Here is a 14,483-nt window from a genome sequence, read left to right on the forward strand (position 1 = left end):
TAATGGTGACTTGAGGGCAAATTGACAGCGTAACAATAACGGTGACTTGAAGTCAAATGGTCTATATATCAATTAATAGTGGTGACTCGATGTCCAATTGACTGCGTGGCAATACTATTGTCACGGAGTCAGTCTGACGTCAAGTTACCATTATTGACAGAGGGTCTATCTGACGTCACGTTACCATTAGTGATATTAAAACAGTGGCCACCACCTGAAGGTTAATGCACAAAAGCACCTAAAACCGATGACCCCAATTTAACAAAAATAACGAAACCGAATCGAAAATAATTGCTAACCTGAAACTCTGCCTGCGTCCATCGTTGCCAAAATTCGACGACAATTGCGATTCCTTCACCGAACACGCTCCTCGACAGCATCGTCGGGCGAAGTACGGCCCCGGAAGTCATCCCGAAGAAGCTCGATCACTCGCCGGATATGGAGATGTTCACGGCGATCGAGGCACCAGGTGGTCGAGGTGCGATAGCGCCGGCAAGCCGAGAGTAGATCGGCACTGACATTTGGATGGCTTGCAAACGGAAGCGCAAAAAGTCGTGGAAGATCGCCTGAGGATCTGTGCCGGTCGGTCGTCGCGCCGCTGCCAGGATGGCGTAGCGGCGCACCGTTGCGTTGTTCTACGCCGTCTACCGGAGAGGAGAACGCCGGAAACAACTCGCGGGGAAAAGGAGAAAATCCCGAGGACGCGATGCGGTAGCGTGTGCCAAGCGAGAGCTCAGCGGATCGAGCATCAGCCTCGGGGACTTTCGATCGAAACTGGGCCGTCGGAGTGTCGGGCCCCGCCGGAAGTGGGTGACTGCCACTCGAAGAACCGTCCTGGCGACTAAGGTGGTGGTTTCCGGCGATGATCGGATACAATCAACACAATTCTGGCTACAACAAGCTGTTCACGCAGGTACCTTGGCCCGATCCCTATGAATTCTTTCGTTTCATTCGGTTTATATTATTTATTTGAGGTGCATTCGTTTTTTATGTTCAGACACAATTTGGGTACAAGAGGTTGGGTTGAGCTGGGCACAACTGTTCACGCAGGTACCTTGGGCCGAACTCTCTGAATTCTTTCGTTTCGTTCGTTTTGATATTTATTGATCGCAATAGATATTTTCGGTACATTCGTTTTTTATTGTGTTCAGACACGATTTAGGTACAAGAGATTGGATAGAATAGCTGGGTACAACTCACTCAGGTACCTTCGGCAGATCCCTATAAATTCTTTCCTCTCGTTCGGTTTATATTTATTAATTACAATAAATATTTTCCTTGCATTTATTTTGTATTTAGTTCAGACACAATTTTGATACAAGAGGATGTTCACACAGATATCTTGGGCAGATCTATGGTACCTGGTATGGTACTCTTGGGTTCCTATGAATTATTATGTTTCGTTCGCGTTTTGTACCAGATTTGGCACATAATTTTAAGCACAGTAAGTTTAATCAGGTATTATAGATTGATTACAATATATTCTTTCGCTTCATTTACTTTTATAAGAGTTCAGGCACAATTTTGGGACAACACTGCCGTCCTTAATTAAAATGTCTTGTCTACTAATTTGCCACTTTTCAGCATATTTAAAAATATTTGAAACATTACGTGTCTTTAACCCATTAAGCAAAACTAGAATATTTTATATACATCATGGAGTTCCAAATGCAATTCCATTTGATTTAGTTAGTCGTTCAGGCAAGTATCTTGGGCCGATCACTATGAATTCTTCCGTTCCATTGACTTTATTATAGATTGAGCGATAATTCTAGGTACATCAAGTCTTTCACTTAGATGTCATGATCGATTGCAATAAATTCTTCCGTTTCGTTTATTTCCTTATAGAGTGAAACACGAGATTCTAGGTGCAAGAAATTGTCCATTCAGGTGTCTTGCGTCGTGTCATTCATTTTCCCGTAGGCTGAGACACAATTCTAAGTATAGCAAGCTGTTCATTCAGGTGCCTCTTCCTGGTTGATTTTAATTAATTTTCTCGTTTCATTCAGCTTCTCATGGACTCGGATGTAGCCATTCAATAGTATCTAGAGAAATGTTGTAGTTTTATTATACCGAATCATTATACCGATTCGTATGTACTTTCGTGTAATAAATGATACACTGTTAGGCAAAGATGTAATCTTGAGAAATATGATTAAACAAATTCTTTGAACGGTTCATATAAATAATAGCAAATTGCAAATTTGATGGATTCTATTTTAAGTAAAACTATTTTCGTTACAGAAGTCAGAGATACATAAACTTCGAAGTTTTACGTCGCCGACTCAGCGTAATTAGCGCAAGCAACTCATATTCCCCAACTGAAATTATTATACCGAATCATTATACCGATTCGTATGTAATTTCGTGTAATAAATGATACACTGTTAGGCAAAGATGTAATCTTGAGAAACATGATTAAACAAATTCTTTGAACGGTTCATATAAATAATAGCAAGTTGCAAATTTGATGGATTCTATTTTAAGTAAAACGGTGAATTTCGTTACAGAAGTCAGAGATACATAAACTTCGAAGTTTTACGTCGCCGACTCAGCGTAATTAGCGCAAGCAACTCATATTCTCCAACTGAAATATCTGCGAAACTCTAAAGGAGAGGGTTAAGTGAAAGTAAAGTGTAACTGGGTCAATGATCCAGCAGGTCGACGCCCTTAAACCGAATCAGTCGATCAATCTCTAGGGAATTCCGGGACGAATGCTATTAGCACCGCGGCGAACAAATATTATTCCATCGGACGAGTCACTTAGAAAACGGTTTCACCGAAAGGGTTGCGACACATTTTCCACGGATCGACCACGATTATTTAAATCCTGGAGCGGCTCGCCGAGGCTACCCTTTCGCTCGAAGCGATAAGGGTCGAGCCCCTGGGAGACAGGGTAACAGGGGCGGCCCTCTTTCCAAAGGGGTGTCAACGAATCGCGAGCCTTGCGAAGTAAATCAGTCGCGAGGGAAGTTCTGCCGCAGCTGCGGGACCGTCTTCTTCTTCTTTTCCTCGGTTTTATAAAAGGGCTCTCTCCGCGGAGGCTGCACACCGCGTCATAGAAGTTTCCCATTAATCAGCCTGCCGTGAAATAAAACCGGCGAGGCGTGTTATCGTTGCAGAGAGGCTCCGATCCTTTGCGTTGCAATCTAAATCGATCTGGTTTACGTTTTCAGAGTGAAACCGAGCGTTTCCGGTATGCTCCATTGCCCCCGTAGCCGCTGTTTTCATCCTCGTTATGGATATTTTCTCCTCTAACACGCCTTGTCCGGCTTTTTTATTACTTTGTTTATGTCATTCTGCCATTCGGTCGTGCCCGACGCTTTACACGTTATCGATCGCTGGCACACAGACACGTAATGCTCCTCATTACTACGCCTCGGATTTTGCTGAAAAATGAAGATTGTTCGAGCTAATTACGAGAAAGTCCGCTAAAAATGCTTTTTCTCTTTCAGTCAATTTAATATGTTGCACACATTGGAAGAATCTTCCTCGATTCTTCTAATGTCTTCACAGTTTTGTATTTGACCCAGTTGTTTTAATCAAGAATTCATAAAACCCGCTGTCCACTAATTTATAAAGTGTACTAAATAAAAAGATACTTAAAATGATTCTACGAATTATTCTATTCGATTATGTTGGATCGTTGTTTAAGTCGTAAGCAGATCTTTTTTGTGGAACAATCTCCGATATTTTGGGAACCAAGTTTTCCTCGGAAGTGTCATATAGATCTGACAGCTTGGACCATCCATGTACTAAATGAAAATGATTTTTCAAGCTTGTCTTAATGTCTTGATTTTCAAGCTTGTTTGTTTAACACGTTCCGTGCCACGTGTACCATCGATGGTACACGCTTGCATGTTTACTTAGTGAACTGAACAAATTGTTTGCAAGAAATTTAGAACCGAAGAATCAATTTCCACCGCAAGAATGGGCGTTGATAAGTTTTTGTTACGTTGTTATGTGTACGAGAATTAATAATTGCACGTAATACATCAAGTTTTAGTAAAATATCAAAGTGTGAAGATTCGAGTAAAAAAAGCTCGGCACGGAACGTGTTAATGTCTTCCGACTGCCAGCATCCTCGGTTCTTCGTTTGCCAATCAGGCTGGCAGTGTTTACCGCATCGATTTCTTATTAATAGTTGTTTCCCGAGCCGATATAAATATTAACACGCTTACCCCCACCGTTTGTTTACACGATTCGCGAAAAAACTATGGGTGACTGGATGCACTGTAATCAACGACCTTCCAGCCGGGGTCACGAAGACGAAGGGTACGACAGATCTGGCGTAAGAATTTCTAAAGCGACCGCTGTTTTTGCTCGATTGATTAAAGCCATCCGGGTTTTTTAAGGGCCACGTAGTAGGGACGGCCGAAGGTCGCGTGTTAGCACGCATAGACAAATTTACACAGTCACGCACGGCAGGCAGACGCGGAGACACGATTAACTATAGGCCGTTGGCATGGCTACGACCCCCAATCGAATGAATTCATACTCCGGCAGGAGAAAAAATTCCTTTCGGGCTCGAGGGGATGTCGCACCGCCGATGAATCCTTCTATTGACAATATCGACTACGATCTCGATTCACTGAGCGATATTACAAAAATATCGGCCGGCCAGATGCTCGTACGGCTGCTGGTTCGTTTTATAAAATTGAAAGGTGCGATGTTAATCTTTTCTTTGGCAGAGTCAAATTTCATGCAACACAGCAATGGTTTACAGACGTCAACATTCGATTTCATTTTTCTGTCTCGATTGCATCGATTCCAACGGTACACGAAACACTGATTTTTAGCCAAATTTATGAAACAGTAGATTTGCGGGACCCGTCAGAATGACGGGTCACTAATTTTTTCATTTACGACTGCGAAGATACATTTGTGAGTTATTTATTCAACGTAAGCTTTGCTTGTGGCAAATATTACAATAATGTTGGTTAAAAATCAGAATAAAGGTATCTTTGCTACTTTTATAAATTAATGTAATGTATAATCAATAAAACGTACCAAGAATCATGAATAGACCGCAACAATCATGAATCTTTATACGAAAGAAAGATTCATTCTTCATGGATTCCAACAAACATGAGCCAAATAGAATTTCTTTCAATCTTTAATAATTTTTAGTCAATTGAAAATGATACAGAAATGTTCGCAAACTTTTTAATGTTTTCGCTATTATAAATTTTACCCAGCCATTTGTGTTACAAATGCATAAAATCCGCAGTCTAATCATGCACATATGATTAGTTTTTTCACTGTGATTCGACGCCTGATTTCGAAAGACAATTATTAAAATTGCCAGTCAAAGAACGCGCAATTTCGCCTGATTAGATTAACAACCATCAACATGCGATTCGATTTGTTCATCTGTTTCGATCCGAATGATTCGAACGGTGCAGAGATCATTGATCTTTCCCAAACCTATATCTTTAATTTACATGGTAAATGAACAACAATCGTCAACATATGATTGAATTTTTCTGCTTATTTCGATCTCATTAATTCGACCAGTGTGATTGATCTCGATGCTTGATTACAGAAGGTAATTATTAAAATGGTTACAGCGAAAGAACCATAGTTTCGTCGAAGGCCAACTTCTCCCAATTAACCCGGAAGATTTTTATCCGCTGTCCAACAATGAAGGCGGGATGCAAATGCAGGCTGCACCCGTGTGTCGCGACACATTCTTTGCGTGGAACTAATCGCTCGAATGCCAGAAGGCGTCTTTGAGCGTGTCGGATCAATACGTCAATGTCACGCTGCGGATGAAATTACGAAAATCGTCCGGGGGAAGCTTACAGGCATTCGGTGCGCGGAGTATTAAAAATTAGATCGACGGATACCGAGGCCTCGGACGAAATTGTGTGCATTCATAGCGAGAAAATGCAAATTCTCGTCGGAGGGGCTCGACGGGCCTCGGTCATCCTTCTCATTTAATTAAGTGTCTAATTACGGGACAAGCAGAGGCTTCGACTTTCAACACGGCGGATCAATATGTCAATGTCATCGTGCCGATCGATAAAACTGCTACAAATTGCGTCTAGCCCGGGCGGATTTCTTGTTCGCGGGCCGCGCACCGATAAGACTTCGATTCGAGTCGCGCGTCGATTAATTCGAACGCGGAATTAATCGCGGCCCCTCGTTACATTGTTCCCGGCGGTATCGTGCAATACTTTCTCCCTAATTCGCGCACAGATTGTGCACAAAAATGGACAATTTGGGAAGAGAAAACTCGATTATTCGAGGCTTGCGTCTGGTTTTTATCATTTTTTTACAAATCGGCAACTATAAAAATATGCCGCGAGGCTCGAAAATTGTCCATTTTCGTGCACGATTTGAACGCGAATTAGGGAGAATTTACTGCATTCCTCGGACACTTAGTCGAACAACGGCCGGCATAATAAATAGCGTCGCAGAGCCGCGCGCGATAGATTCCGAAATTTTGTCACGGATAATTCCAGACGCAGCCGTGGTATTGATGCTGTTTACTTGATCATGACACTAATACCCTGCGAATGGCCGTGGAAACACCTTGGAACTGATTTATTGGTTTTGCCAGGTAATCCCGTTAACGCGTTCCCGATATCTCGTTCCGATTGGCGCCTTTGTCTCCGGGAACTATGCTACCGCTAAATAGAATAATTGGGTTACCGTTATGAATATGCGAATTTTTTTTTTCGTTTACAATAGAGTCTTTTATTAAAAGTCTGATTATTCAATATTTCGGAATATTCATGGACCGTTCGGTTATACATTTTTCATGCCACAGCGCCTCTTGAATAAAATACGATCTTCTTTTTTGATCGAAGTCGCTCTTGGCCTGTCGTGCGATTATTATAGCAGAATTTTTTTATTGTTAGCGAATCTAGAGGACGAAGTTAAATTATATGTCTACATGCATTCCGGTGCCATTCGTGGCAGTAAAACAGAATTTTAATTGAATTCGTCAGAAAATCAGGTATATTTTTAACAATTTTTTAATTACAATATTAAAAACAATGTATTTGCATTAAGTACCTGTGTTAGAAAATATTTTCACTATCTCGCCACATTTCTACGACGTTCTACCTTCGCTTCGTGTACGAGAAATTGAATAATTACAGCGCGAGAAAAAGATTTACGTGTCTGACAATAACTGTCCGTTTCTACTGCACCGTTTTCCACTTCGAAACGACGTTCACGTCTCCGTAGGACCATCCACGTGCGAAGTACAATGTGCGCAATAGATTTCCGCCGAAACAAGCCCACTTTTCCCAACAGAAAACAGTTAAATCGTTTCGAAAGCATTCCGGCCAAAGATCGTGTACACAGCCGATTGTTTGAGAAAAATTCGATTGAAATAACAGTTCTACAAACTGCCACTTGGAAACGTTTGCAGACTGGATCCCCGTCGACTCTCTTTCCGAACTAATGGCTTGACGGTCTTCGAGGATCCTCTCCGGGGATTTTCCTGAACAAAACATCGGGAGCTCCGCGACTCCTCCTCGCGGAAAATCTCGCGGGAGCCGTCTCGTTCGCCAATGGGCAAATTTCAGCGAATGTGGAACACGGTGTAATGACCGTGCGGAGTTCCAACTTCCAGATTATAGACGTTCGCCCCGTTAGAGGTAATCGATAAGGAGATAGGAGTCAAGGAACGTGGAAGAACACCGCGTCCGACGTGACTTCGTTTCTGCTTTGCGAATCGATCCTCGCGTTTGAAAATCGACGGGAAAACACTCGACAGGTTTATTTTCGTACTGTCACACTGAACTAATGTCTTTCACCTTTGGACTGCCGGCATGTTGCCGCGCGAAGGAACTAATATTGCGCCGTATTTTCGAGAATAGATGGTTCTCTTTCGTCGGACTCAATTTGTGAGGAAAAAAGATTTAGCGAGAAAGATTATTCAAGGCGCAGTCTACACCAACGAGCAACATGCTTGATTTTGTAAATATTTGTTCTCACAGAAACAGATGAAAGAGAACTGCCTGTTCTCCCAAATCGGAATAGTGTCACTGATTCAATATGGCATCGTGTCGACAGTCCGAAGCTTGATCTATTAGGATTGTTAATCAACATAGACTGAAATATACAGGATGATTCCTGAGGTCATTTGAAGTAACTTTTTCCTTAGCGAAAGTGCAATCCGCGCCTTCGTTTACGAGTTATTGAGGAAAAACGGTGACCAATGAGAGGCGAGATCAGCTAGCGTGAGGCGGCCAAGCCAACGAGTTCCGCCCAGTTCCGCTGATTGGCTCGGCTGCCTAGCACTAGGCGAGCTCGCCTTCCATTGGTCAGTGTTTTTCGTTAATAACTCGTAAACGAAGCCGCGAATCGCATTTTCGCTAAGGAAAAAGTTACTTGAAATGACTTCAGGAATCACCCCTTTCCATATATTAACATAATTATGGGATACTCTGTATATATTTCCCACAGGATGTGTCAAAAGACACTCAATGGGTTCAACGAGTTCATTTTAAATCTGTCCAACTGACTCAAAGTTCTAGGTCTTCGACTTATCAGTTTTCGCTGATGAAATTAACAGGATTTCACTGTCAGTAATTAACAGGAGTACAAACACTTTTCACAGGATACCACAGGAAACTCTCAATAAAAAATTAATTTTATCTTAATTCTATCCCACTGATTCAGCATTTTAAGTTTCTAATTTGATAAATCCACTGGAAAATAGAACCTGGAGGTATCCAATGTTAGAAATTGACTGAGAAATAAATATCTCCCACTGGACGTCTGAAAAAGCTCTCGGTAAAATTGGTTTTATTTTAAATCTGACTTAAAGTCTTTGATCTGTCGCGTCTGCCGGCGAACGTAGACCGAGAAAATATGTTTCAAACGAAGAAAATATGAACGACGCGCTACAAGATCGCATTACGAGGATTAGAGGGATCATTATTCAGGCGATTTAGAATGTTTTGCACCGGAGACCCCATTATTGTCCGGCAGTTTGCCGCACCGGAAATTGTCGGGAGTTTTTGATCATCTTGAGAAGGATTTTAATATTCCTTGCCGCGATGGGTGGCTGGTTCCAGAGTGGTGGGAAGCGGCAAGAAACAATGATTTAGAAGTAATGATATCGGCCGCCTTGTGGTGCTATTTGAACGGTTTTGTTTTGCGTTTCAGGGCTCGGCGGACTCGAACTACTCGCAGCCGAGCTCGGATCTCTCGCTGGACGAGGAGAAGGAGAACTTGCGACGCGAGAAGGAGAGGCAGGCCCTCAGTCAACTTGAAAAAGCCAGGGTAAGTCATTGATCTTTCTTATGGCCCCGTTTGCTTTTCCCTTCACCTTTTCCTTTTCCTTTAGTTTCCCTTTTCGCTCGCCGGCTGTTTTCCGGCGCGACGCACAGGGCCTTTCGTAAATCGTTTCGTATCGATCGTCCGCTTCCGAACGGCGTCGTTGCTCCCGACGCTGCTGGCCGTCTAAGTCGCCCGGCGACGGAATGAAAAGCGTGTCAATGAATACGCGCGGCAGACTAATGAGATTTCGCCCGAGAGCCTGCCCGGCGAAACCAATTAAACGTCCCCGCGATCCTTTGTCCCCGGCGATAGACGCGGATGCATTGTACGCGCACGCTGCCACGATCATATTATTGCCTTTGATTACCAGTCACCCCCTGTAACCAACCGAGGAGGCCCATTGATTTGATAATTGCTAACAGATCGCCGCGATAAGGAGGCCGTCTCTTTGCTAAACATTGATCGGACAGATTTTTCGTTGACGAAAAGATTTTTCGTCGCGCGTCTTGGATCATTTTTAACGGTTTTGTTATCGTTTCGTCCGTTTGCCAAATTCCGATCTTCCGAAACACAGATTTTTCGCGATTCTGAAGATGTCAATTGTGCACAATTGTTTACGTCTTCGTCCGTTTTTAACGGTTCAGTTATCGTCTCGCTTCTTTGCCAAACGTCGATCTTCGAAAACACTGATTTTTCGTGCATCGGAAAGTATCATTTATGCGCGATGAAGTTTTCAACGACGAACGACAGTTTTTAACGGTTTATTATTGACTCGTATCTTCGCTAAACATGAATCTTCAAAAGCGCAGATTTCTCGTATTGCAAAAAATGTCAAACAACGCACGATAATTCTATAATATAAAATAATATAATATAATATAATATAATATAATATAATATAATATAATATAATATAATATAATATAATATAATATAATATAATATAATATAATATAATATAATATAATATAATATAATATAATATAATATAATATAATATAATATAATATAATATAATATAATATAATATAATATAATATAATATAATATAATATAATATAATATAATATAATATAATATAATATAATATAATATAATATAATATAACATAATATAATATAATATAATATAATATAATATAATATAATTCTATCTAATTTTGTTTGTTTTTAAATTCTTAAAGTCTCCGAACATTTTGAACAATTCAGCAATGATTCATGTTTTCGCCAAACCTCGATCTTCCGAAACACGGATTTATCATGAATCAGAGAGCATCAAGAAAGAATTGAAGATCTTGTAAAATGTTTCGAAGATTAGTATCGATTTGTTTCGTTCGTTTTCTCGTCGAGAAAATGTGAATTACGCGCGATAGTATTTGCAACGCTGGACAAATTTGTTCACGTTGTTATTGATCGAGGCGTACGGCAATGTAATGAATACGATCAGCTGCTCCGTCGATTCGTCACGCTCTTATTCTTTATTGAGGGGGCGAGTTGGCTCACCAGACCGCGCTGACAACGTGTCAGCCATCCGTGATCTCACTGTCTTTTATTTTACGCTTACGTTACGGTTGCGCGCGTGCTACGTTTTTAATGGACCGTGGCATTACCAAATAAGTATGTCGACATCGTGATCGACGGACCTTGCGACGTCATCTGTCGTTGATGCAGTGACTCCGCGAATCTTTATGCAAACATTGTTCGCGTCGATTGTCAGAAGCCAAACGAAAACGCGGCGTGCATCTGCGATAAAAAGGAGGAGGCGAGATTTAACGCGAAATTCTAAACATTGTGGCTTTACGACCGATGTAAAAGGTCTCAATTTTGTATAAAAATTCGCAGTTAATTTTCGTAAAGAGATCATTTGGTTTCTTGAATTAGTTCGTGATTATTGAAGACTGCGAATGTTATGCTTTAACGAAAAAAAATGGATTGGTGAAATTTGAAACAATGAAAAGTACTAGAAGCATTTAAGCATTGACATTAGATAACAAAAATTATTAAAGAGAGCAAGCTATTTGATTTATGTATGTCGCAATCGATGAAGATCGCTTTTATTCTGCATAAAAAAATCCGCGATTCAGAAACAAATATCGGGAAGTAATCGTTGTAGAGCATTTCCCGAATCTTTCTCATGCATCGCGAGACTGATAAATCGATGCTGCAAATTATCAGATATTACGTTGTTAATATAGATCTGTTTGAATTATTCAGACGAAACCGGTAGCGTTTGCAGTGCGGACCAACGTGAGCTATGACGGATCCGTGGACGATGATTCGCCGGTGCATGGCTTGGCAGTCAGCTTCAACGTCCGCGACTTTCTGCACATCAAGGTAACCGAACAGCAACCTTCGCCAAATTTGCCATAAGAAATATTAGCTTAACTCTCGTGCATTCTAAACGTCTCCGATGTATTACAATGAACATAAATTTCAAAGGCTGGTTAAAAAATTAGCGTGACGCATATACGACCGACGCATCGCCCAACGCGTAAAGGGGGTCCCAGACACCTGGGTCCCACGGCCAGGTGGACCCGGCCGGTTCAAAGGTTAACGATCGCGGTGTTCTCTTGCACAGGAGAAGTACGACAACAACTGGTGGATAGGTAGGCTCGTGAAAGAGAACTCGGACGTCGGTTTCATCCCATCACCGGTGAAGTTGGAGGCCCTGAGGCAGCAGGCGAGCGCTGCGCGCGGCACCAAGAGCCTCCACTCTGCGCGCGGAGGGTCTTCAGGGAACCTTGGCGAGAGTGGTATGCCCTCACGTGGTTCCACACCACCTACACCAGGTATCCTAGCACGTCCTTCTTTCTTTCCCCGCCCCGACAAGCGTCACGGTGTCTCGTGCCGATTACGGGATAACCTCTCATCTCGACCGGTTCGACGCAACGACAGCGAATACAGAGCGGAGGGAATCGTTTCTCCGGCGGACACAATAGTCAGAGAATATACATAAAAAAAAAAATAAAGAAATGCGAGCGAAAGACCGATACCTTGAACACTCTTATGCGCTTCTGGCCTTAAGTATCTCTGAGAACATCAAAACACATACACACGCAACAAACAAACACACACTGTAGCTTTCATTCTTCTCACACGCGAGCTTCTTTCACCAACCTTCAACAATATTTGCCCTTTTATTAGGCGTGCAAGTTTATTTCTGGCTGTTCGAACATCTTTCTGACATTTTGTAGATAACTGATCAGATTCTTACGAAATAATAGCAGCTTTCGAATCGTTTGTGCACTCTTTACCTCTCTCTCTTCTGAGGCGTTTTAAAATTCGTTCAATAGAGATTTTTGTAGATCAGCTGACTTGATCTCAATTCTGATATGCATTGTGAACTTTTATTGTAATTTATGTATAACTATATTGTTTAGTATTATTATATTATATATATTATTATTTTTTTATATTTTATATATTTTTCATATTATATTTTTTTATATATTATATTATTATTATTGCTTTGTATTATAACAAAATTTATTGTACGTCCCTTGTAGTAAAGATGATCATTTAGCCTCGGCGATAGTACCTCAAAAAGTGTGCGATACTGTTTAACAGACGACATCATGTTTTTTGTGTTTAGTTACGTTGCTTAAATGAAAGCTATAGTTGATGAACTGCGAAGGTCAAGAATTAATTTGCACACCCAATAGTTGCTCGGTAAGTGACGGTCGGCATAGACAGTTAGCATAGGGACTTTAGTTATCGTCGGTTGGACCAGCAAGAAATTTTCTCGAGATTGTAATTTTGACAAAAAGAGTGAGTCTGAAATAGCGATGAAGTTCGAGCGAATTCTTAGTGGTCCAATCACGCTTGATCTTAGCGCCGACTGTCCTTTGCTTCTGATTCACGCGAATTCGGCTACGGTTATGCCCATCGCTAATCACCACACCAGTTCGATACACGCCCTACACATACACAGGTCCGTGACACACTTTAGTACCGCTGTAACAAAATATTTCGTAGTTGCTAGTAATGGGAATGATACCGAATCGAGTATTTGTAATTCGTCGTGAAAATAAGGAGCTGCTAAAAAATAAGATCAGATATATGCAAGTAAAAGTTTCGTCCTTTAAAATTAACACATAGAGAATGTCAAATTTCACACAAAGTTGCAGGCAATTGTGATGTTTTACGTGAGACAGATTTTATGGATTTATGACAAAAAATAATAAATCAAATGTAAAATACCAGAACATTAGAACAATTTGAAAATATTGTTGTATTATTGTCAACTCATTGAAATTATTATGTTACGTAGTTCCTTCATCTTATAATTAATGATAACAATTTTTATTTTGCATAAAAATCCGCGCAGTTTACTTTAACATTTTACACAAAGTTAGAGAATGTATAAGATCTTCATAGAAACTTTGAGAATGTTATAATATTTACAAAGTTGCAGGATGTTATAATCTCCATAAAATTTCAAAATATTATCATAATTTCTGTAAAATAGTTGCAACTGAAAGGATCTGGGCAAAGTTACAGAGTTATATAAGATTTGCATAAAGTTGCAGCATGGTATAAAGTTTCCATGAAGTTGAACAATATTATCAGATTCACAAAGTTGCAGAATGCATAAAATTGAACAATGCTATAAAATTCACGAAGTTGCAGAACGGTATAAAATTTCCATAAAGTTTATCAATGTCACCAGATACACAAAGTCGCGGAATGGTAAAAAATTGGCATAAAGTTTTACAATGCTATAAAATTTACAAAGTTGCAGAATGGTATTCTTATGATGAATTTCCATAAAGTCTGACAATGCTATCAGATTCGCAAAGTTGCAGAATGGTATTCTTATGGTGAATTCCCATAAAGTCTGACAATGCTATCAGATTCGCAAAGTTGCAGAATGGTATAAAATTTGCATAAAATTGAACGATGTTATAAAATTCACAAAGTTGGAAAATGCTGTATAATTTTTGCCTAAAATCACGGACTGTTACAAGACCTTACACAAATTTAAAGTAGCCAAGACATCGACTATTTTATCAGACACCGTTTGCTAATTCTCATCGCAATTTCGTCGAGTAACAAACGCAGATTTGGAAATCGGTTCGACGAACGAAATGTGGAACAGCGGCCGATCGCAAATTGAGCAGCGGATGAGTGCTTGGAAAAAGCTGGGACGGTATCCGTATTGATCTATCGATAGGCAGCGGGATGAGTCCCACTCGAATCGGTTTCAAGCGTCGGCCGACGTCGATTCGGTATCAGTCCGGG

General features: G+C 40.8%; 1 protein-coding gene across 12 annotated transcripts in view; it reads left to right on the top strand.

Moving 5' to 3' along the window:
• Ca-beta (Calcium channel protein beta subunit) overlaps nt 1–14,483 on the top strand; it is a 159,108-nt gene that overhangs the window by 121,802 nt on the left and 22,823 nt on the right. For 8 of the 12 annotated variants that reach the window (XR_013033215.1, XR_013033214.1, XM_033478623.2 and 5 more), the window contains 3 exons: nt 9,130–9,246; nt 11,457–11,576; nt 11,821–12,031. Coding sequence is in view for 10 of the 12 variants with exons in the window: in XM_033478623.2 (XP_033334514.1) it covers nt 9,130–9,246; nt 11,457–11,576; nt 11,821–12,031 (448 nt within the window). In the remaining 2 variants the exon portion in view is untranslated. Of the gene's footprint in view, nt 1–377; nt 914–9,129; nt 9,247–11,456; nt 11,577–11,820; nt 12,032–14,483 lie in introns of all 12 variants that reach the window. The other 4 variants (XM_033478652.2, XM_076521271.1, XM_076521274.1 and 1 more) reach the window with 3 other exon arrangements.

This window comes from Megalopta genalis, chromosome 4 (assembly GCF_051020955.1).
Source record: "Megalopta genalis isolate 19385.01 chromosome 4, iyMegGena1_principal, whole genome shotgun sequence".
Taxonomy (NCBI): domain Eukaryota; kingdom Metazoa; phylum Arthropoda; class Insecta; order Hymenoptera; family Halictidae; genus Megalopta; species Megalopta genalis.